At 47.6% G+C, this 25,263-nt stretch overlaps 1 protein-coding gene across 1 annotated transcript in view; it reads right to left on the bottom strand.

Annotated features, from left to right (window-relative positions):
- The window catches only part of LOC147125196 (uncharacterized protein C8orf48-like), an 80,691-nt gene extending 61,410 nt beyond the window's left edge, over positions 1-19,281 (bottom strand). Inside the window, exons 1-2 of the mRNA XM_086009718.1 lie at positions 19,090-19,281; positions 17,670-17,967 (exon numbers count right to left, since the gene is read on the bottom strand). Of these exons, the coding sequence (XP_085865844.1) occupies positions 17,670-17,949 (280 nt within the window). The 5' untranslated portion in view covers positions 17,950-17,967; positions 19,090-19,281. The remainder of the gene's footprint in view (positions 1-17,669; positions 17,968-19,089) is intronic.
- Positions 19,282-25,263: the final 5,982 nt, after the last annotated feature.

The raw sequence follows: 25,263 nt of genomic DNA on the forward strand, positions 1-25,263 counted from the left end.
TCGTCAGTTGACGTTTATCTCAGAATTCACCACTGACATTCAGCATGTGTCCAGTAAAGACAACCTGGTGGTGGATTGCCTCTCCCGTGCGACCGTTCATGCAGTCCAGCTCGGCATCGACTATGCCCTCATGGCTGCGGATCAAGCCTCGGATCCGGAAGTCCAATCTTACAGAACCAACCCCTCTAGCCTCCAAGCGGCCAACGTCAAATTCCATGCCGCGGGCACTACGCTACTCTGCGACGTCTCCGTAGGAGATCCTTGTCCTATCGTGCCGGTCGCCTGGCGCCGAAAAGTTTATGACGCCATACACGGGTTGTCGCACCCTGGCATGAAGGCCTCGCAATGGCTGATGTCGTCCAAATTCGTGTGGTGGGGCATGCACATGGATGTTCGCGACTGGGTCAACACCTGCGTGGTCTGCCAAAAGGCCAAGGTGCAGCGTCACGTCAAGGCTCCATTGGCCACTTTCGCTGTTCCGGAACGTAGGTTTGATCATGTGCATGTGGACCTGGTGGGGCCACTTCCGCCTTCGCACGGGTTTACTCATCTTCTTACAATGGTGGACCGCACCACTCGATGGCCGGAGGCGGTTCCTTTTTCATCCACCACTTCCGCAGGCGTCGCCAGGGCATTCATCTTCTCTTGGGTCGCCCGTTTCGGGGTACCGACGGACATCTCGTCTGATCGTGGGCCGCAGTTTTCTTCTGAGCTCTGGAACGCTGTGGCTCAGGGGCTCGGCGTTAAGCTACATCACACCACTACCTACCATCCACAGGCGAACGGCTTGTGCGAGCGATTCCACAGGTCGCTCAAAGCCGCACTGCGAGCCAGCCTTCAAGGCGCGGGCTGGGTGGACAGGCTTCCATGGGTCCTTTTGGGTCTTCATACGGCGCCTAAAGAGGATCTTCAATCGTCCTCGGCGGAGCTCGTATATGGCCAGCCGCTACGCATACCAGGTGATTTCCTTCCGACTCCAACAGAGCCATGGTCCGCATCCCAGCAGCTCATTAGCCACCAGGAGGTGGCCAGAAGTTTCGCTCCAGTGCCTACGTCACATCACGGTTTGCAGAGCTCCCACGTCCCAGCTGAGCTGAAGAACGCCGACTATGTGTTTATCCGCCACGACGCGCATCGGGATCCGCTCAAACCCCCTTACACTGGTCCTTTCCGCGTGATAGAGCCGGGAGACAAAACTTTTTCGGTCGATATCGGAGGTAAACCGGACCACATTTCGGTTGACCGGTTGAAGACGGCTCACTTGGACCTGGACCGCCCAGTCGAGATCGCACAACCGCCGAAACGTGGCCGACCGCCCACAGTCGCCGTGCCAGATCAAACGCAACCGCCCGCCAGCTCGCCCGCCGTCCATCAGCTTCCACTTCAAGGCTACAGAAGTCGATCTGACAGGCTTGTCAGGCCTCCTCGCCGTTTTACTTTTGCTATTAAAGACAATTCTGGGGGGGCGCATGTGGCAGAGCCACTAAGGGACTCCGATCAATTGTATATAATTCCCTTTAATAATATGTTAGCTACAGCCTGAGTCTGTATCTTTGTTTTCACTGTTTACATGTACAGAGCGCGATCACTTTAATAGCGCGGGTAAACGCGATGACGTCACGCCGTTCATCACGTGATCCCCCACCGGCGGGAAAAAGGTGATGACGTCATGACGTCAGCCACGGGACCGCCCAAGCAGTCCTTGTGGAGGCTCCGAACTGACTAGACCTATATTCGATGTTCTCCTGTAGTTGTCCGTTAAACTCTGTTAGTTTTCATTAAACCTCGTTTATTTGATCGCCTGAGTGGACCTCAGTCTTTTGGATAGGAACTAGACATTCCTACAATACGTGAGATCTTTTTAAAGTTATATTCTTGTCAACCTACTATTTACAGTGTCAGTGCACTGCTGAGAAATAGGATCTTTCATATCAATGTATCTGTCAAATTCAGTTACCTTCGGCTAAAAGACAAGTGACAAGAAAAATAAAGCAATATGTGGATAAACAGCTTTTAAAAAAAGCTGTTTGGAGACTTGCTGTGGCATTCTGGCCCAGATAATAACCTGGAAAAGTGGCTCCAGTGACAAAAGGCAACTTTTAAAATAAGTACAGAAAAAGATTTAGGCTCTATCACCTGTGAAAACAAAAGAGGGACCCCTTCCCTCATCACTCAACCACCCCGGATAATCCTCAGAATCTATCGCTTGACAGCTTCCCAGCAACATGATTCTTCCACAGCAGCCCTCCCCAAGAAAGAAAGCAGAGTGCTTCCTCCTCTAAAACACTGATTCTGTAGCCAGCAAGTTTGGGAGAAGTGTTCCAAATTGACCTACTGCACCCCAGCTGCTGTTTATGTTCCGTTATGCAAGAATGCCAAAAAAAGACAACGCAAAACCAAGCACTGGGGTTCATTTCTAGAGGGATAGAATTTAAATAAAGGAAACTACAATGGTCTGAGGCACGAATTGGGTAGGATTGATTGGGGAATGTCACTCAAAGGGTTAACGGTGGATAGGCAATGGCAAACATTCAAAGACCGCATGGATGAACTACAGAATTTGTTCATCCCAGTTTGGCATAAAAATAAAACAAAAAAGGTGACTCAACCGTGGCCAAAGGAGGACAAAGGGATTAATTAAGAAAAGGAAAATAGAATATGAGAGTAAGCTTGCAGGGAACATAAAAACTGACTGTAAAAGCTTTTATATAGATATGTGAAGAGAAAAAGATTGGTGAAGTCAAGCGTAGGTCGCTCGCAGTCAGAATCAGGGGAATTTATAATAGGGAACAAAGAAATGGCAGACCAATTAAATACTGTCTTCACAAAGGAGGACACAAATAACCTCCCGGAAATGTCGGGGAACATAGGGTCTGATGAAAGGGAGGAACTGAAAAGAAATCAGTATTTGTAGGGAAATGATGTTAGGGAAATTGATGGGATTGAAGGCCGATAAATCTCCAGGGCCTGATAATCTACATCCTAGGGTACTTAAGGAAGTGGCCCTAGAAATAGTAGAAGCATTGCTGGTCATCTTCCAACATTCGATGGAATCTGGAACAGTACCCATGGATTGGAGGGTAGCTCATGTTACCACACTATTCAAAAAAGGTGGTAGAGAGAAAACGGGGAATTACAGACTGGTAAGCCTGACATCGGTAGTGGGGAAAATGCTAGAGTCCATTATAAAAGATGTAATAGCAGAGCACTTAGAAAACAGTGACAGGATCGGACAAAGTCAACATGGATTTACAAAAGGTAAATCGTGCTTGACTAATCTACTGGAATTTTTTGAGGATGTAACTAGTAAAATAGATAAGGGAGAACCAGTGGATGTGGTGTATTTGGACTTTCAGAAGGCTTTCGATAAGGTCCCACATAAGAGATTAGCGTGTAAAGTTAAGGCACATGGGATTGGGGGCAAGGTATTGACTTGGATAGAGAACTGGTTGGCAGATAGAAAGCAAAGAGTTGGAATAAACGGGTCTTTTTCCGAGTGGCAGGCAGTGACTAGTGGGGTACCGCAGGGATCGGTCCTTGGACCCCAGCTATTCACAATATATATTAATGATCTAGACAAGGGAACTAGATGTAATATCTCCAAATTTGCAGACGACACAAAGCTGGGTGGGCGTGTGTGCTGTGAGGAGGATGCCGAGAAACTACAGGATGATTTGGACAGGTTGGGTGATTGGGCAGAAGCATGGCAGGTGCAATATAATGTGGATAAATGTGTGGTTATCCACTTTGGTGGCAAAAACAGGAAGGCAGATTATTATCTGAATGGCAATAGATTGGGAGAAGGGGAAGTGCAACGAGACCTGGGTGTCCTTGTGCACCAGTCGCTGAAGGTAAGCATGCAGGTGCAGCAGGCAGTTAAGAAGGCAAATGGTACGTTGGCCTTCATAGCGAGAGGGTTGAGTACAAGAACAAGGATGTGTTGCTGCAGTTGTACAGGGCCTTGGTGAGACCACATCTTGAGTATTGTGTGCAGTTTTGGTCGCCTTATCTGAGGAACGATATTCTTGCCATGGAAGGAGTTCAGCGAAGATTCAGCAGGCTGATACCTGGGATGGCAGGAATGACGTATGAGGAGAGATTGGGGCGATTGGGCTTGTACTCGCTGGAGTTTAGAAGAATGAGAGGGGCTCGCATTGAAACTTATAAAATTCTGGCAGGACTGGACAGAATAAATGCAGGGAGGATGTTCCCGAAGGTCGGGGAATCCAGAACCAGGGGTCACAGTCTAAGGATAAGGGGTAGGCCTTTTAGGACAGAAATGAGGAGAAATTTCTTCACCCAGAGATTGGTGAACCTGTGGAATTCTCTACCACAGAAGGCAGTAGAGGCCAATTCATTAAATATATTCAAGAAGGAGTTGGATATATTTCTTAAGGCTAATGGGATCAAGGGGTATGGGGAGAAAGCAGGGACTGGGAACTGAATTTGGATGACCAGCCATGATCGCATTGAATGGCGGAGCAGGCTAGAGGGGCCGAATGGCCTACTCCTGTTCCTATCTTCTATGTTTCTATGTTTCTATGAAAAGCAGGGAAGTTATGTTGAACTTGTATAGAACCTTGTTTAGACCACACTTGGGGTACTTTGAACATTTCTGGTCTCCGTAATTACAAAAAGCATCTCGAAGCACTGGACAAGGTGCAAAAATGATTTACAAGGATGATACCAGAACTGAGAGGTTGTACCTATCAGGAAAGATTGAACAGGCTGGGCCTCTCTTCTCTAGAAAAGAAATGGTAGATAGAGGGCTTTAAAATTATGAAGGGGTTTGATAGGGTAGATGTAGATGTTTCCACTTGTGGGGAGTCCAAAACTAGGGGCCATCAATACAAGATAGTCACTATTAGATCCAATAGAAAATTCAGGAAAAACGTCTTTACCCAGAGAATGGTTAGAATGTGGAACTTACTGGAGTAGTTGAGGCAAATAGGATAGATTGTGGCGGAGCCACCAAAGGACTCAGAGCGGTTGTACATAATTCCTTTAACAGCAATATAGTTACAGCCTGTGTCTGTACCTTTAATTACACTGTTTAACTGTACTATGTCTAGTTACCTTTACAGCGCAGTTTCAACGTGATGACGTCATGCCGTTCGTCACGTGATCCCCCAATGGCGGGAAGAACGTGATGACGTCATGACGTCAGCCTTCGGACCAGAGGAGCAGTCCTCGTGGAGCCTTCAAAGAGAGCAGACCTGTATTCGATGTATTCCATAGAAACATAGAAACATAGTCCCAGTGTGTATCTGTGACAGAATGCCCTCCCCTGCTCCTTCCTGGTGGCCCACACAAGTTCCCCTCCTAGGGAGGAGGGGGGGGGGGGCGGAGGGGGAAAAGGCTGATTCCAGACAGATATTGGAAGCATGTCACCACCATCTCCCATGCGCATGACAGCAATGACCCAATCCAAGCATTTTTCTCAAGGCTATATATGGGTATTACATAGGATTACATAGGATATGCAGCACAGAAACAGCATTGTGTTTATGCTCCTCTCGAGCCTCCTCCCGTCTTTCGTCATCTAACCCTATCAGCATAACCCTCTATTCCCTTCTCCCTCATTTGCTTATAGAAACATAGAAACATAGAAGATAGGAGCAGGAGTCGGCCATTCGGCCCCTCGAGCCTGTTCCGCCATTCAATGAGATCATGGCTGATCATCCAAATTCAGTACCCTGTCCCTGCCTTCTCCCCATATCCCTTGATCCCTTTAGCCTCAAGAAATATATCCAACTCCTTCTTGAATATATTTAATGAACTGGCCTCCACCGCCCTCTGTGGCAGAGAATTCCACAGGTTCACCACTCTCTGGGTGAAGAAATTCCTCCTAATTTCTGTCCTAAATGGCTTACCCCTTCTCCTTAGACTGTGACCCCTGGTTCTGGACTCCCCGGCCATCGGAAACATCCTTCCAGCATCTAGTCTGTCTAGTCCTGTTAGAATTTTATAAGTTTCAATGAGATCCCCTCTCATTCTTCTAAACTCCAGCGAGTACAAGCCCAATCGACCCAATCTCTCCTCATACGTCATTCCTGCCATCCCAGGTATCAGCCTGGTGAATCTTCGCTGCACTCCTTCCATGGCAAGAACGTCCTTCCTCAGATAAGGCGACCAAAACTGCACACAATACTAAAGGTGCGGTTGTGGCGACACGCCACCACTGGACACAATCCGCTCACGGCGGTACAGACAGTTTAAGCAGACGCCCCCAACCGGGGGCCCTTTCCTCCAGCAACTTGTTTCCCACAGGGACAGGCTGCCGGGAGCACTTCCTGTCTGGGGAGTATTTAAGTCAGGCGCGGGCTCTTCCAGTTCCTGTTTTGCCATGAGGCTGAAATAAAAAGCTGTTCTGTTGACTAGCTCTGGTCTCGACTCCCACGTTTGCCGTGGTATCTCAACACTGGTGACCCCGACGCTCAGGACGAATCCTAAGCTAGCATGGCGGATACAAACGCAGTCACGGTTAAATTACCAGACTTTTGGGAAAACTTGGCCGAAGCCTGGTTCGTTCAAGCCGAGTCCAGATTCCGGCTGAAAGGCATCACAGGCGACACCACGAAGTATGACTACCTCGTCTCCTCGCTCACGTACGCTACCGTCCCCAAAGTTTGGGCAGCGCTGCAGGACCCACCACAGACTGGCAAGTACGAACATCTGAAGGCTGCGCTCCTTAAAAAATTTCAAACGTCCTCTTACCAGCGCCACTGCCAACTCCTTGACCTCCCCGGTCTCGGTGACGCTTCACCATCAGACCTGCTTTCCCACATGCTGTCCCTCTCGGACGACAAAAACCCCGGCGCCCTCTTTCGCACGCTTTTCATGCGGCAGCTTCCCACCAGCATCCGCCCGCTCATTGTGGAGTCCGGCTCCACGGACCTGAATGACATAGCAGGAAAGGCCGACCGGCTGCTCTCTGCACAGTCCGCGTGCGACGTCACGCCCGACCTCGGGGCAACGACCACGCGGTCTACCAGGCCCGCCCGCCCTACCACTCCGGACCACTGTTACTACCACACCCATTTTGGCACTAAGGCCCAACGCTGCACGCCACCGTGTACCTTCAATTCCCCCCCCGCACCGGCCCCCGCGATGGCCGTGGGGCAAAAGGGGCCTCTACTGTACGTCACTGACGACAGAACCAACCGCCGATTTCTGTGCGACACAGGGGCCCAGCACAGCATCACCCCCGCCTCCGCCCTCGCAATCCAATGCGGCACACGAGGTATCACGCTGGCCGCCGCCAATGGCTCGGACATCCGCACATATGGCACCCGCATGGTCACGCTCGACCTCGCGGGCCGCCGCTACCGCTGGGAGTTCCTCACCGCCGAGGTCCTCTGCCCACTCATCGGCGCCGACTTCCTACGCGCCCACGGCCTCCTTGTCAACATTCCGAGGCACCGCCTCGTTGACGCCAACACTATGGCCACCATCCCCGGCGCCTTTACCCCGGACCGTTTGGCCGGCCTGACGACCGACTGCCTCGCCAGGGCCGTGGACGACTACTCGGCACTCCTAGCCGAGTTTCCCGCCCTCACCAACCCGACCTTTTCGGCCAAAGCCGCCAAACACGGGGTGGAGCACTATATCCCCACCACCGGCCCTCCAGTTTCTGCCCACGCCCGCAGGCTCAACCCGGCCAAGCTGGAAATCGCGCGGGCCGAGTTCACCACCATGAAACAACTCGGCATCATCCGCTGCTCCAGCAGCCCCTGGGCCTCGCCCCTCCACATCGCCCCTAAGCCCGGCGGAGGCTGGCGCCCTTGTGGGGACTACCGCCGCCTTAACGACGCCACCACTCCCGACCGATACCCGGTGCCTCACATCCAGGACTTCTCGGCCCGACTGGCCGGACGAACCGTCTTTTCCAAAGTCGACCTGGTGCGCGGTTACCACCAAGTCCCCGTACACCCCGCGGACATCCCCAAAACGGCCGTCATCACCCCATTCGGCCTGTTCGAGTTCCTGAGGATGCCCTTCGGCCTCAAGAATGCAGCCCAGGCTTTCCAGCGCCTTATGGACTCGGTCCTGCGGGACCTGAACTTCCTATTCGTCTATCTAGACGACATTCTCGTGGCCAGCTCCTCCAAACAGGAACACCTCGAACACCTTCGCGTCCTGTTCGGGCGCCTAGCCCAACACGGGCTCATCCTCAGCCCGGCGAAGTGCCAATTCGGCCTAATCGAGATTGATTTTCTCGGTCACCACATCACCCCCGCTGGGGCCGTCCCCCTGCCCAACAAGGTGCAGGCCGTCCAGCAGTTCCCCCGCCCCACAACCATCAAGGGCCTCCAGGAGTTCCTCGGGATGGTGAACTTCTACAACAGGTTCATCCCCAGAGCTGCAGCCCTCATGAAGCCCCTATACGACTCCCTCCGAGGTAAATCCGGCAAGATGGCCGTAGCCTGGACCACTGACACGTCAGCCGCCTTCGATGCCACCAAAAACGCACTCGCCGACGCCACTCTGCTCGCGCACCCGAGGGCCGACACCCAGGTCGCACTCACCACCGACGCCTCCGACCACGCGGTCGGGGCCGTGTTCGAGCAGTGGGTTAATGGCGCGTGGCAGCCACTTGCCTTCTACAGCCGCCAACTGCGCCCCCCAGAGGTCAAATACTCCACTTTCGACCGCGAGCTTCTCGCGCTCCACCTGTCTGTCCGCCATTTCAGGTTCCTCCTGGAAGGCCGCCCCTTCACCGCGTACGTGGACCACAAGCCACTCACATACGCGATGGCCAAGCACACCGAACCCTGGTCCGCTCGGCAGCAACGCCAGCTCGCGGCCGTGTCCGAGTTTACCACGGACATCCAGCACGTCTCCGGTAGAGACAACGTTGTCGCCGACTGCCTTTCCCGTCCCGCCATCTGCGCGAATCACCTCGCGGTCGACTATGCGCAACTAGCAGCGGCCCAGCTCACGGACCCAGACCTCCTTTCGGCGGCTACCAGCCTGCCAGGGCTACGCCTAGCCAAGGTCGCGCACGGGCCCGAAGCCACGGCAGTTACTTGCGACATCACACTCAGCCAACCCAGGCCGGTCGTCCCTGAAACCTGGCGCCACCGCGTCTTCGACGCACTCCACGGGCTCTCCCACCCGGGTTCCCGCGCGTCCGTCAAACTCCTCTCCCGGTGTTTCGTCTGGCGCGGCCTCAGCAGAGATGTTCGGACTTGGGCCACCTCCTGCCTCGCCTGCCAACGGGCTAAGGTACAACGGCATACAAAAGCACCCCTGGGAGACTTCGAGGTACCCAGCTGCCGCTTCGACCACGTACACGTCGACATCGTTGGGCCCCTGCCGCCATCGCAAGGCCAGACTTATCTCCTCACGATGGTCGACCGCTACACACGCTGGCCTGAGGCAGTGCCGCTGACCTCCACCACCACAGCCGACATCGCCAGGGCGTTCGTTAACACCTGGGTAGCGAGGTTCGGCGTACCGGCCGACATAACCTCCGACAGAGGCGCCCAGTTCACCTCCGAACTCTGGACGGCCACAGCACGCAACCTCGGTGTGACGCTCCACCGGACCACGGCGTACCACCCGCAGGCCAACGGGCTTTGTAAACGCTTCCACCGGTCACTCAAGGCCTCACTCCGCGCCGGCCTGCAGGACAGTACCTGGACTGACCGCCTACCGTGGGTACTACTAGGCCTACGCACCGCGGTCAAAGAAGACCTCCAGTCCTCGGCAGCGGAGTTAGTCTACGGACAACCGCTGCGCGTCCCAGGCGAATTCCTTCCGGAGGCTACCACGCCTTGGTCGGCCGACCAGCAGCGGCTCAACTTTTTCTCTTTCGCTCAGCAGTTCGCCCCACTTCCGGTCAACCGACACGGCGAACTCGCACCTCACGTTCCGCCAAATTTACAGCAGGCGCGCTTCGTCTTCGTGCGACACGACGCGCACCGCGGACCCCTGCGACCCCCGTACGACGGACCGTACGAGGTACTACAAACCGGGGACAAGGTCTTCAAGCTGCGACTCGGCGACAGGGTCGAGACAGTCTCCATCGACCGGCTCAAACCAGCACACACAGAACCAGGGGAACAGGTCCCCGTGGCCCGGCCTCCAACTAGAGGCCGTCCCGCCAGCAAGCCAGCACAGCCGGCGGCGAACCGCCAGGCCCCGCCAACTAGACCGGCGATCACGCAGAGCCGCTGCGGCAGAACCATCAGACCACCGTCACGACTCGTCCACTCCTCCTAAGCGGATTCTGGGGGGAGCTCTGTGGCGACACGCCACCACTGGACACAATCCGCTCACGGCGGTACGGACAGTTTAAGCAGACGCCCCCAACCGGGGGCCCTTTCCTCCAGCAACTTGTTTTCCACAGGGACAGGCTGCCAGGAGCACTTCCTGTCTGGGGAGTATTTAAGTCAGGCGCGGGCTCTTCCAGTTCCTGTTTTGCCGTGAGGCTGAAATAAAAAGCTGTTCTGTTGACTAGCTCTGGTCTCGACTCCCACGTTTGCCGCGGTATCTCAACACGGTCTCACCAAGGCCCTGTACAACTGCAGCAAGACATCCTTGTTCCTGTACTCGAACCCTCTTGCTACGAAGGCCAAAATACCATTTGCCTTCTTAACCGCCTGCTGCACCTGCATGCTTACCTTCAGCGACTGGTGCACAAGAACACCCAGGTCTCTTTGCACTTCCCCTTCTCCCAATCTATTGCCATTCAAATAATAATCTGCCTTCCTGTTTTTGCCACCAAAGTGGATAACCTCACATTTATCCACATTATAGTGCATTTGCCATGTTTCTGCCCAATCACCCAACCTGTCCAAATCGTACTGGAGTTTCACGACATCCTCCTCACAGCATACCCTCCCACCCAGCTTTGTGTCGTCTGCAAATTTGGAGATATTACATCCAATTCCCTCGTCCAGATCATTAATATATATTGTGAACAGCTGGGGTCCTAGGACCGATCCTTGCGGTGCCCCACTAGTCACTGCCTGCCACTCGGAAAATGACCCGTTTATTCCAACTCTTTGCTTTCTGTCCGCCAACCAGTTCTCTATCCAAGTCAATACCTTGCCCCCAATCCCATGTGCCTTAATTTTGCACACTAATCTCTTATGTGGGACCTTATCGAAAGCCTTCTGAAAGTCAAAATATACCACATCCACTCGTTCTCCCTTATCTATTTTACCAGTTACATTCTCAAAAAATTCCAGTAGGTTAGTCAAGCACGATTTACCTTTTGTAAATCCATGTTGACTTTGTCCGATCCCGTCACTGCTTTCCAAGTGCTCTGCTATTACATCTTTTATAATGGACTCTAGCATTTTCCCCACTACCAATGCAGGCTTACCGGTATATAATTCCCTGCTTTTTCTCTACCACCTTTTTTGAATAGTGGGGTAAATTAGCTACCCTCCAATCCATGGGTACTGTTCCAGAGTCTATCAAGTTCTGGAAGATGACCAGCAATGCATCTACTATTTCTAGGGCCACTTCCTTAAGTACCCTAGGATGTAGATTATCAGGCCCTGGGGATTTATCGGCCTTCAGTCCCATCAATTTTCCCAACACCATTTACCTACAAATACTGATTTCTTTCAGTTCCACCCTTTCATCACACCCTATGTTCCCCGGCATCTCTGGGAGGTTATTTGTGTCCTCCTTTGTGAAGACAGAACCAAAATATGCATTTAGTTGGTTAGCCATTTCTTTGTTCCCCATTATAAATTCCCCTGATTCTGACTGCAAGGGACCTACGCTTGACTTCACCAATCTTTTTCTCTTCACATATCTATAAAAGCTTTTACAGTCAGTTTTTATGTTCCCTGCAAGCTTACTCTCATATTCTATTTTCCCCTTCTTAATTAATCCCTTTGTCCTCCTTTGTTGAATCCTAAACTGCTCCCAATCCTCAGGATTATTGATTTTCAGGCCAATTTATATGTCCCCTCCTTGGATCTTATGCTATCCCTAATTTCCCTTGTTAGCCACGATTGAGTCACCTTTTTTGTTTTATTTTTATGCCAAACTGGGATGAACAAATTCTGTAGTTCATCCATTCGGCCTTTGAATGTTTGCCATTGCCTATCCACCATCAACCCTTTGAGTGACATTCCCCAATCAATCCTACCCAACTCGCTCCTCAGACCATCGTAGTTTCCTTTATTTAAATTTAAGACCCTAGTCTCTGAGTCAACTACTTCATTCTCCATCTTATCTAATCGCCCCTTAAATGCATCTATACTATTTGCTTCAACCACTCCCTGTGGTCGCGAGTTCCATATTCTCACCACTCTCTGGGTAAAGAAGTTTCTTCTGAATTCCCTATTTGATTTTTTGGTGACTATCTTATATTCATGGCCTCTAGTTACACTCTTCCCCACAAGTGGAAACACTCTCTCTGTAACTACTCTATCAAAGCGGGCTTTTTTACAGAGGCCGGTGTCGGGAGCAACAAGAGAGAACAGTGAGTATTTACATTCACTTTAGCGGGCTTTTTTTCAGAGGCCGGTGTCCGGAGCAACTGGAGAAAACAGTGAGTATTCAAACTCACTTTCGCGGGCTTTTTTACAGAGGCTTACCAATCTCACAGACCGGCAGCAGCGTTCCAGAGCCATGTCATGATTCAAAAAGTGACGCAGGCAAGAGGAAGCAGCTGATTGGGTTACTACGGCCAGGTGAGTATTTATACTACTCTATAGTTTGATAGTTAAGGTTAGTAGTTTATAAAGTTTAGAAGGTCTTAATTTTTGTGGTTATAGTTTCTAAGGTCTCTGTTGTGTAGCGGGGAGTGCTAGTAAACAAGGGCCCTTGAGTATATCATTTAATTGTAGTGTAATTAGTGGTATTGATTGATTTATTTAATTTAAATTAATTAAAGGGTAAGTCATGGCAGCACAGCTCATCCCTGTGGCATGCTCCTCTGGCGCTATGTGGGAAAGCAGGGACACTTCCTGTGTCCCTGGCGACCATGTGTGCGGGAAGTGTATCCAGCTGCAGCTACTGGCAGACTGCATTGCAGTGCTGGAGCTGCGAATGGATACATACTGGAGCAATCGCGATGCTGAGAACATCATGGATAGCATGTTTAATGAATTGGTCACACTGCAGGTAAAGGCTGCACAGGCAGGAAGGGAATGGGTGACCGGCAGGCAGAGTGGTAGGCGCAGGCAGGTAGTGCAGGGGTCCCCTGTGGCCATCCCCCTCTCAAACAGATATACCACTTTGGATATTGTTGAGGGAGAAGGCTTATCGGGGGAAGGCAGCAGCAGCCAACTTCCTGGCACCATGGGTGGTACTGCTGCACAGGACGGGAGGTAAAAGAGCGGGAGAGCTATAGCGATAGGGGATTCTATTGTAAAGAGAATAGATAGGCATTTCTGCGGCCGCAAACGAGACTCCAAGATGGTATGTTGCCTCCCTGGTGCAAGGGTCAAGGATGTCTCGGGGCGGCTGCAGGGCATTCTGGAGGGGGGGGGTGAACAGCCAGTTGTCGTGGTGCATATAGGTACCAGCGATATAGGTACAAAAAAATGGGATGAGGTCCTAAGAGTTGAATATAGGGAGTTAGGAGGTAAATTAAAAAATAGGACCTCAAAGGTAGTAATCTCAGGATTGCTACCAATGCCACGTGTTAGTCAGAGTAGAAATAGAAGGATATTTCAGCTGAATACGTGGCTAGAGGAATGGTGCAAGGGGGAGGGATTTAAACACCTGGGACATTGGAACCTTACCCCCAATCTTTAACTTTGCACGCTAATCTCTTATGCGGAACCTTATCGAAAGCCTTCTGAAAGTCCAAATACACCACATCCACTGGTTCTCCCTTATCTATTCTATCAGTTACATCCTCAAAAAATTCCAGTAGATTAGTCAAGCATGATTTACCTTTTGTAAATCCGTGTTGACTTTGTCCGATCCTGTCACTGTTTTCCAAGTGCTCTGCTATCACATCTTTTATAATGGACTCTAGCATTTTCCCCACTACCGATGTCAGGCTTACCGGTCTATAATTCCCCATTTTCTCTCTACCACCTTTTTTAGATAGTAGGGTTATATTAGCTACCCTCCAATCCATGGGAACTGTTCCATGTCGTCCGCAAATTTAGAAATTGTGTTTTTGATTCCAAGATCTAAATCGTTAATATAAATCGTGAACAACAGTGGTCCTGGCACTGACCCTTGTGGAACACCACTTACCTCCTTCAGCCACTCTGAATAGCTACCCTTTACCCCTACTCTCTGCTTTTTGTCTTGGAGCCAGGTAGCAATCCATTCTGCTTCTTGTCCCCTGACTTTGCATTCCCTGACCTTATTCATTAGGGTGTGAGTGCCAATTATCTTTCATTGGTAGAAATACTAATCCAGATAGCAAACTCTAAAGCTGTTCACCAGTATCTTTGGCATTGGTGTGAAGACAGCCAATAAGTGGTACAGAGAGGGGCTGTGAACGCTAGATGAACTGAGAGCATCAAAAATAAAACTTGCAAAAGAACAAGAAGCAGGTAATAAAGTGTAGACAAAATATTAAAGTATTTTAACATGGCGCTTTTTAAATGGCTCACTTTTCTCGAGGTCATTTATCATTGTTCAATGATTCTGGGAAGATGTCAGGAACTAGCATTCTGTTCCTATGTTTATATAGTGGACTGCACTCTTCACAGATGTACAAACAAAGGAAGATTTCCACTTTAGTGCAGGGGCAATTGTACTTGATGGGTATTCAGAGTAAAAACATTTGGACAGTACTGTGTCTGTTTCATATCTCACAGCTGGCAAATCATCAGAAATTCCTGTAGAGATGTGGATGATATTTAATATTGTTACTGATTATTGGGGGGGGGGAGTTGGGAAGTGGTAGTTGGTAGGGATAGGATGTTGGAAGATACTACAGCTTGGTCAGATTGACAGCCAACAGTTTATCCATTTGGTTGCACAATGATGCCACATTGAGCTTCTTTGTCCCTTTCTATTTGTAGGCTCTGCTTTGCATCATTTCAAAGACAGAAAAAGCCTACAGTGCCTGTCATTAGTGGTGTGAGATTTTTCTCTGGAGGGAGTGGGAACAAGGATAGGGATCTGCACATTTCCTCTGGTGTGGCTCCTGAAGCAGCAGCAACTTTAAAGTGTTTACGTGGTGTTGGGCCTTGACCTCATGCCTCAATAACACCATCTATGTTACCTGTCACTGAAAAAATATACAGAAATACTACAAATCTATTCCAATGGTTAAATGTATTGTTTGGCATAGTACTGAGCCAAACAGACTAGAAAGGTTCCAGGTTCTGTATGTGTATATATAAAGAGAAACTGCTTCCAATGTCTGAAAGGTCAAAAACGAGAGGGCACAGATTTAAGGCGATTGGCAAAAGAACCAGAGGCAACATGAGGAAAAACTTTTTTATGCAACGAGTGGTTAGGATTTGGAATGCACTGCCCGATAGGGTGGTGGATACAGATTCAATAGTAGCCTTCAAAAGGGAATTGGATAAATACTTGAAGGAGAAAAAAATGCAGGGATATGGGGAAAGAGCGGGGGAGTGGGACTAACTGGATTGCTCTTCGATGGGCCAAATGGCCTCCTTCTGTGCTGTATTATTCTATGATTCTATGAACTAGGTTGGAGTTGTCAACTATGCTTGCTTGACTAGTTTCACAAACGGCTAGTATTAACCCAAACCTTCCTACTGTACACACCACTAGATTCACCTTTGACTAGTTCCATTGGCTTTCTCTTGCTCTGCTGCCCCTTTGAATTCTGCTAGCTACCTGTTTAATTGTGCAAAATTAACACAAACCGAGCAAATCGTAAGTAAATGTGCATGCATCCGTTTAATTGCTATATAACAAGTAGTTACCAAGCAAAAAACGATTCAAACTGAACAGTGAATGATTGCACATTACAGATAATTACTTTCAGGAGCATTTTTAGAATCGTAGATAAAAGTTAGCACCCATTTGATTAACAGTAACTAAATTATTACATTGTAAAATATAATTGATATGTGCACTTGCTGTAACAGAGAGCTAATTAAACTGCTCGGACAGGAGGGGAGAAATGAGGTAGAAAATATTTAAAATATTTGATACATTCTTGTTGTATGTTGTTGGAAATTTACCAAAACCAGGCGTAAGGCCTGCTTTTACCAGCATAAGATTTGAAAAAGTAAAAGAAAAAATCTTTTCACTCATTTATCATTTAAAAATACTTTAAAAAAAGGTAAGTTTATATTTAGCCCCGTAAAAAACTTTAATGATTTTTTTCAAAAAATTAAATTTTTGTTTAAAATATTTAATTTATTGTAATTTCATCTAATTTTTAAAATGTGATTTTTTTTAATGTATTTAATGTTTTACAGTGTTTTGGGGGTGATCTCCATTCATATATTTGACAGGTCTATCTGTCAAGTGTATGAAGGGAGATTCCCTTCTCCTATTGGCTCCCCATGGCCCACATGATCCCAGGGACATTTGCGAACCACATGCGCCTCTGGGATACGTGGGCCCTGCACATTTCGAGCTGGAGAGGCCCAGGAGCGGAAGTGTCCGGACCTCGGGAGTCCTCAGGTAAGTCCCTAGATTTTTTTCTAGATCGGAGGCCTCACAACGCACGAAGCCTCCGATCGGAAAATACGGCCCTATAGATTTACAGTTTTACAGATATTGTATTACGGGTATTCTGAAGGTGGCTCACATGGTTAAATGATGTCACAGTCTGTGGAGTTGGGGTGGGGGTTCAAGGTGAGGCCATCTGGTTATAGCAATGATTGATAATTTGAAGGTGAACTAGACGCACTCTGATGGTGACAGTGAGTAACTGGTTTTATTATACATCTGAAAGCCTGAACTCAGAAAGGGTCACGAGTGAACAGACATGTGAAAGGACACCTGGAACTTATTAGTGTGTAAATATTCTGGTTATCATCATGTATAATACAGCACCACTGGACGCCCCAGCAAAGAAAGTTCAGAGGAACAAATTCCCTTTTTTTTAAGAAACTTTGTGCTCATCAGGCCTAGAAATTCATCCCTACAACGCCTGTTTTTCAGGCGCTAAATGGCCTGCTAAGCCCCCAATATGACGGGCAGGAAACGCAGGCTCATTAATAACTGGGAAATGCGCCGCCTGCCATATTGATGTCGGCAAAAAAAAAATCATCTTTAGGTCCCATGCCTGATACAGGCATTTAGCTCTTTGCATATTCAAATAAGAGTCATAACGCCTGTTTGAAGCCCCCTCTGCAAAATTGGGTTGCCTCGATTGCAGCTGGCATCAAGCCAGCTGTGTTCCAAAAGGCCAAGTCACCACTCTGTGGCAGATTTAGTGATCTGATACCAGAAACAGGAAGGTCAGCAGTACTCCAGCCCACTGTTGATGGTCAACCAGCTCGCCTAATTCATTAATGGAACCTGGCAGAGTTCACCTGTCACTGGGGTCTGGGATTCCTCCCACTCGCCTACAATAGAAAATGTGAGTCTAGACAATGATTGTTGGCAGTATGTTCAACCAATTAGGGCATCACACCTGAGCCAATCCTGTCTTAACCCAATGTCCATACAGCATATTTTGCAGGAGTCACTGGTCAAGAAAGCAGGATAAAATTGGAGAGAAAAAAAATCAAAGGTAGCAAATCTAAGATAGTCCAGGAAAGCATCTTGACAAACAATTGATTATTTCCCCTCACCTTCTTTGACATTCAGAGGTGACAGAGACTCCATTTCAGATTTGATCGTAGAGGTTTCTGATTCTGTTTCTGGCTCACAATCCTCATCGAAAGGATGGTAAGATTCAAATGATTGACTGTAGGATTGACCGCTGTGCTCATTTTCATCAGTGTAGGACGCAAAGGATTCATCAGTGTATTTAACTATACTGCTACTGCAGCTGCGGTACGATTCACAGGAGTCATCTTCAGGGTACTTGACCGGAGTCTGCTCATCACGAGTTTCTGTTTCATTTGCCATGGGTAACAGGAGGGATACCTAAAATAAAAAGAATAAAGATATCTTGTAAGTGACAGTGGAGCAGCTTCCCTAATGGTTTGCTTGTTCAAAGCAAAATCCACTGTAAGCACTAAAGCATACAGGCCGCAGGTTCAATGTCTGGCATGTGTTGAGTTTGCTGATCTCCGGTGGGATGGCAGTAGGTTTCCCTCAGTTCCCTGGGCTAATCAGAAAAAGGGGGAAAAAATCAGCTTGGGTTCACCTTCCTAAGTGGCTCCTGGTGGAAAGTGCATGTGTATCAATGTCGGGTAAGGACGTGATTAGGTTCGGCTGAGACGTCCCCCCCATGGTTAAATAGCCTGCCAGCACTCGCTATCTAGGCTTACGCATGAAGAATGATCACTTAGGCAAGGTAAGAGAAAGCTCCTGGCCCCTGTGGAACTGTAGTCCAGCACGACCAAGACTTTCAGGAGAGAAGGGGGATAAGAGGCTGAATTTGCGAGAGACTCTCTGAGCCATGCAACGGACCACAAAATGGGTTAAATTCCCAATATATGCTGCGTTAGTTTATCTCAGCTGCAGTAACAGTTGGGGTAATATGTATGGCTGTAGTGTCCCTGCTTTAGCAAAGAAAAAATCTTGAGTTCCTGCTCCTGATCTCTGTATAACACCCTGGCTGGAAGTGTATGTGTGTAAGTTCAGGATCAGGCTCAACTGTGAAGCCCCCATGGTCAAATAATAGAAAAATGGGATGGGGGGGGTGGGGGGAATTATCCTTTTTTTTAAAATAGAAAACAGTTGGGTAATTAATTCATTGCTGCCAACAGTTTCCACACATACAAGGACCAGGGTTGGAGGTCGGCAAAATTGTAGCGCTGATTCTGACTCATACTCCCTGCCAGCACAGCTCCCCAAAAGGCACATGGGAGCGCAGAATTAGCTAAGTGTCACAAGAGAACAGAGAACAATTAACTGTTAAATATACAGCTTTAAAAAATCAATAAATCCTGACATTATAGGCCTGAAGAGTGCAGTTGAAAATACTGAGTACTATCTCTCACACAGAGAGCTGGTGAAATCATTCCTGCCTCCATTTTTCTTTCTCAAACCTCTGTAGACTGAAAGCGTCGTCTTGGTAACAGGTATGTTATCTCTTCTCACCTCTCAGCTTTGTGACCTGTGACCCTTGGGCCTTCAGAGACATTTAGTGGTTTCCTTCATGTTCAATGGGAGATTATGTACTGTGCTGTATTTCTACAGTTCACTCGGGTCCCTGAGAACACCAAGTTAAATAATAAATAACTGAGTTCCTGTGAGCGGATCGACTTCCTCTCCAACCTCACACTGCCACATAGTTTTTAAAGGAACTGGAATGTTCCATTCCACATTTGTTCTGAGGGGAGGAATTTCCCCAGAGTCTCAACCAAAGCATTTGATTTTACAAGTAAGCTAAATAAAGATCTGCTTGAAATAGATGGCATGTATAATTGCTTACTGTTAACACAAACTTCTGATTTAAATTTAAATCTTTCCTACAGTCTGAATAAGATGTTTTTTTCCTTCACTGTATCAAGGCATGGGAGCGGCTTACGGCACCCACATGACTCTCTGTAATGTCAATTAACCCCTCCCACTTATCATGCTCAGAGTTAAATGTGGCTCCAAGATTCTTAATGCCAGTTATTCAATGTGTTGCAATAATGCTTATTTCATTGGAATGTGTTTTGAAATAGTTTGGCTCATTTGCTGTTTGTTGGACTTTGCTGGGCAAAACATTGCTGCCCTCGTTTACCTAAATAATAATACTAACTATGCTTCAAAGGTAATTTATTGGTTATAAAACACTTGTAATATTCTGATAATGTCATAATGCACTGTATAAATCCACATTTTTTTTCTTTCACTGAGCTCCACATTAGGGTTTGCGTGCATAATCTAATTTGATACTTCAGTGCAGTACAGGTTGAACCCCGGTAATCCGGCACCCGACAGTCCGGCACCTTCAGTGGTCCGGCACGAATTGAAACCGGCGGTCTTTAGTTTGCGGAGCAGCCGCTCGGCAGCGCCACTGTTTCCCGCGATATAAACAAACATAATATTGTACCTAATATTGTTATTTTAGGTGTTATTTACCTAACCTTCAGTGGTTCGGAATTTTCAATGGTCCGGCACCGGCCTTGTCCCGAGGGTGCCAGATTACCGGGGTCCAACCTGTACTGGGGAAGTGTTGCATTTTCAGAAGAGCTAACTTTGTGATGAGATGTTAAACCAAGGTCCTGTATAGTTGGTCAAGTGACAATAAAGATCCTGTGCCACTATCTGATGAAAATCAACAGTTCCAATGCGCTGCCCACATTCTATTTCAACCAATATCACCAAAAATAGATTAACATTCATCTCATTGCTATTGAAGCAGCATTTGTGGCGTTGATTGATTGCTGTGTTTTCCTGGACAGCAACAGTATGTGAAACATCACAGAAAAAATGACCTGTCCATTCATACCGGCACAATGGCTGGAAAGTTCCTCGGGGCTGTGCCCACTTCACCGGCATTACTTCGCCAGAAGTGCAATGGAAAACCCCCGGAGCGGGAGCAACTCCGAGGGATTTCTCAGCCATTGACGTACTGTCACATCCCAGCAGTACGTCAGCAAGCACCAGGAAGTCCATTTTATGCAACAGTCAGCCCCATGCAGCACTTGCCATTAAGAGATACCTTTCATGTAACCATGCAGGGATATTCACATCCATGGCCCAATTGTGTATATGCTCTCATCTATGACTAGACAGCATCTGAGTGTTGTTTAACTTTACCTAGTGTGACTCAAACCTGCACTGAACACAAGATAGCAAGCTCAAACAGCAACTGAAACCGTGATTGTATAGTCTTTGCTTTTACTGTACCAGATTGACTGAAGGAATGAATTGACCTGTTGCCTTGTCCTTCTAATTCACCTGCCTGTCTTCACTGTTTTAGAAGCAGGTACGAGAGAGTTAAGTATCTGTTTCAGTTTCAGTGCAGTGAATTTTAAGCCACAGGCCCCTCAAGACACCTAGTCTAATTCCTCTCTCCTCATTCCTCAAACTCTTTAATATTCATCTATTTCAAGCAACTAATTCCCTTTTTAAAAGAATTTATGGAGTCTAATAATCCAATGCCTTCTCAGCTGTAATTGAACATACTAAAGGGAATCTAAACTCTAGAGAATCTCTAATTGTGTAGAATATAGCATACATTTTCCTCCATCCTGCACTCGGGAAATCGACACTCGATGGTGAAGGTAAGAGGAAAATTGGCAGAGACTCCTTAAATCAGGTCTCCGCTGCTCTCACACTGCTCTGGGAAATCCTGGGGCTTCCCAAGACTAAGTCATTGGGCCTGTCCTGGTGCAACCCCAGTGTTACTATGATAACGAGGTGGGAATGGCCTCCTGCTTGTTCTTCCTCCATCTACAGTCATTGGGCTGCCGTGTTTCCTACATTACAACAGTGACTAAACTTCAAAAAAATGTTATTGAATGTAAAGCACTTTGGGACGTCCTGAGATCGTGAAAGACGCTATATAAATGCAAGTTCTTTCTTTCTCTTTTACACTTGGATGTTTAAAGTAATGGATGGAAAATCTGGTGGTCTCCATTAAGGGTATGCAATTCTTCCTGATCGATTTTATTCTATAGAAGCCACTCAGGCAATTATTTAATGCCCAGTGCAAAAGAGGAAAATTTGCCTGTAGTCTCCACTGAAATCATTCTCCAGTTTCTGCAGTGCTTCTTGCAACCAATAGATGGCAACCATGTTTCAAGTTGTAAGTATCCTTTCATACAAGACCAGTCTTGCTTTAACTACAGATACAAAGCTAGCTTTGTACAAAAGTAACCCGCATGCACAGTGCTAGGTAACTTCACTTTCATTTCAAAATATCTCCCAATGCAACTAAAAAAGGACATAGGTTGCTCATTTTCCTGCTTGCAACCAAAAGGCTAATGTTTGCTCTGTTTCTTAAACGGTTAGACACTGGGTCACTGGTCTAGAAATTGGGTCGTGCCCATTTACCGGTGAGAGCTCGGCCCAATGACCAGCCGATTTTGGGCCTCAGGCCTCACTTACACGAGACCGGTGAACTGCAGACAGACAGCTCATCGGTGAAGTGAATTTAAACTTTGGGCCGCTTTATTGCCGACAGCGGCCCTCAGGTTGCTCCTGTGTATTCCCCCTCCTTTCACCCCACCATTGGTGACCGTGCCTTCAGCTGTCTAAGCCCCACGCTCTGGAATTCCCTCCCTAAACCCCTCAGCTGCTCCACTTCTCTCTCCTCCTTTAAAACTCTTCTTATAACCCACTTCTTTGACCAAGCTTTTGGTCACCACTCCTAATCTCTTCTTTGGCTCAGTGTCCATTATGTCTGATAATGCTTCTATGAATAGCCTTGGGATATTTTTCTACATTAAAGGGGCCATATAAGTGCAAGTTGTTGTTGTTTGTTTGCGCTATTCAGTGAATATACTCACTGAGCCATCAGCTAGAACCAAAATTATAGTGGTTTTAGAGTGATAATTTGCCATTTACAACACTCCCAATGCAAAGAAGGCAAACTCTGCACCTCTGATGGTATCCAGGGCCCAATGTTCATAGCTTCTGAGAAATGACTTTGGAGACAGTAATAAACATGGGCCTCCATCTGTACTGGGCCATTACAGAACACAATAGAGACTGTCAGCACACTGCAAGCTAAAAGGGAAAGATAGGCTCTCATAGGTTTTCATTTGAACACCGCTTTGCCCATGCCCTACTGACAGCATAAAAAAGAACTCACATCATCAGGAATTGGTTACTTGCTGCAACAGGTTCCCGTTAATAAATATTGCTGCACATAAAGACCTCACTGCTTAAATGTAACAGCATGCTTTATGTGTCATAAAGGACTGAGTGACAGATTGGGTATTTCAGAGCCACAATTCCGCAATAAACATTATTTGAATGGTTTGTTTCTCTTCCCTTTGACTTCTGTTTATCTTAACAAATTAAGGACCACACACAGGGAACATCATTGGGTCGAGGTGTATCGAGATTATTCTGTAACTCAAAGCTGATGTGCAATGGAATTCAATGTTTGTGATTAATTGAGCTGGAATGTGCTGTAATCATGTACTGTCTTTCCATTCTTTATTGTCAAGTATCCCCCCCTTTCCCTTCTCTCGTGAAGGTGCTGACTGATGCTGAGGTGCAATTCAGTGGACACCAGCTATCTGCTGGCACTTTGCTCAAGTGGCTATTCTGCATGAGTGAGTCTGGAGAGTGAGTGTTGGGTCAAGTGTAGATGAGAGGGACGGACACTCCAAATGTTTCTGTCGCTAACTGGTGCACATGTATGGATGTTAGAAGAAAGGTTTGGACTTGGCTGTGATGTCTCATACAGAGCAATAGCCTGATGGACTCACTGTCCATGGCCAAACGTAATGAATGGCCATTTCAGAGAGCTACCAGAGAGCACCTGTCATTTGGTAAATATACTCAGCAAGGATTAAGCCCTCAGGGAGGGGAAAAAAAGGATAAAATTGAAAAGGAGAAAGTAAATCAAATACAATATTAAAAAAGGACTGTATTGTGGGTGGGTTCTGTGACACAGCACAAAACAGTATCAATTGGCTGTTCCATGGAAAGTTAAGAGATGGGATCACGACTTGATCGGCCCACTCTGAGTTTCATATCGTAGCTATGCTTCCATGAGAAGGCACTAATAATTGGATAGAGGGAGGGAATCACCCCCAAGCCATTACCAAAGTCTGCTTTAGACCAGAACAGTGACAGAGGCCTGAGGCATGCTCACTCAACCTTTCAACTGCTAATGGTACATGCTGTTCAGAGACCACTAGTGAGGGAAGGGTTAAAAAAAATGTTTTAAATAATCTTTAAAAGGAAGCCTTACTATCAATAAAGATCTAAATGGATGTGAATCATGTTGCTGTGCACCTCCTTACAAAACTCATGTTATTTTCCACAAAGTGTATGCGTTGGAGGCAGATATGATTTGGATCAATACTACACAAACTGTAAAATGAGGAATGGGGTATAAAACAGGTTAAAGGTTCAAATAAAAACAGAAAATGTTGGCAATGCACAGCATCTGAAAGGGAAGACAGGTTGGCCTCGATTTTAAGTCGGGATGGGATTGGTGTGTGCGGGGAACCTGGGCGAGTGACAAACTCACATGCCAAGACATGAGAGATTTTGATTCCCCTGCCTCATTTAAATATTCAGCCTTGGACTCCGGCAGGAATCATCGCCTGGCTGGCGCAGGGAGCAGGAATTCGGGCAGCAGGAGGCTGCTGCCGGACATTTGCAGGAACGGGCCCAGGCAGTCAGATAAGTGGTGGGGGGTGGGGGGGCAGTGGTGATCCCGATCGAGGGAGGGAGGCAAACCCGGGGCAAGGGAGGTGGTGAGTCCCACACTCCATTTTACCTACCCCCCAACTCCCGACTGACATTTTCACTTCAGTTTCCCGACGGCCCTTTGGCAGCATTAACTATGTCGCCGTGCTCCTTAGTCGGACTGAACTTGTAAAGTGTTCCGCAGCCTGGGCTCCCAGACCCCGGACCAACACTAAGACTACCCAGTACAACGGGGGTCCGAAAAGTCTGTGCTAAGTTAGCTGATCTGACCTCGGCAGCAATTGGAGAACCACATTTGATCTCAGTGTTAGATCCGTGTATCTTGATGTTGTGTCCTTCAATAATTAGACAAGAGATTGCAGGGAACAATCAACAGGTGTTTACTGGATGAGGGTTACTCTATAAAACATACTGTACAGATCCCTACTCAGGGTTTATATACAGGTGTGGTCACTGCCAGTACTACAGTATACAGGAGCTGTAAAAAGTAGTTCTCTCCCTTAAAGGTACATACATTACAATTCCTCCCCTTTTAGATTAACAGTACCATAACACTCATTTAACAATTAAATATCAACTAATTACAATTAACACTTTTAACATGAAACATTAGCTGAAAATTGTCTATTTATAAATTCAGTCTTTGGGGAGGCTTCCTGATCCTTTCTGGATAGCGCCTTTCCCGAGTGTCTTGCTCTTGGTGCGGAGGCGATTCTGGCCCCCTGTCGTTGGTTGGTTCATCAGCTTCCGGTGCTACTGTTTCTGGGGTAGATGCTACCTGTACGTCGGGTTCATCACCAGGTACGTATGGCCGAGACATGGGGTTGACTTGTTCCTGTGACTCTAGGATCTGGTCAACATGGCGTCTCACAATGTTCTCCCCAACATCCACTGTGTACATTAGTGGCCCCTGCCGTGTGCATATCGTTCCTGGTTGCCATTTCT

This window comes from Somniosus microcephalus, chromosome 1 (assembly GCF_052327205.1).
Source record: "Somniosus microcephalus isolate GS21.2 chromosome 1, FLI_Smic_1.0, whole genome shotgun sequence".
Lineage (NCBI taxonomy): Eukaryota > Metazoa > Chordata > Chondrichthyes > Squaliformes > Somniosidae > Somniosus > Somniosus microcephalus.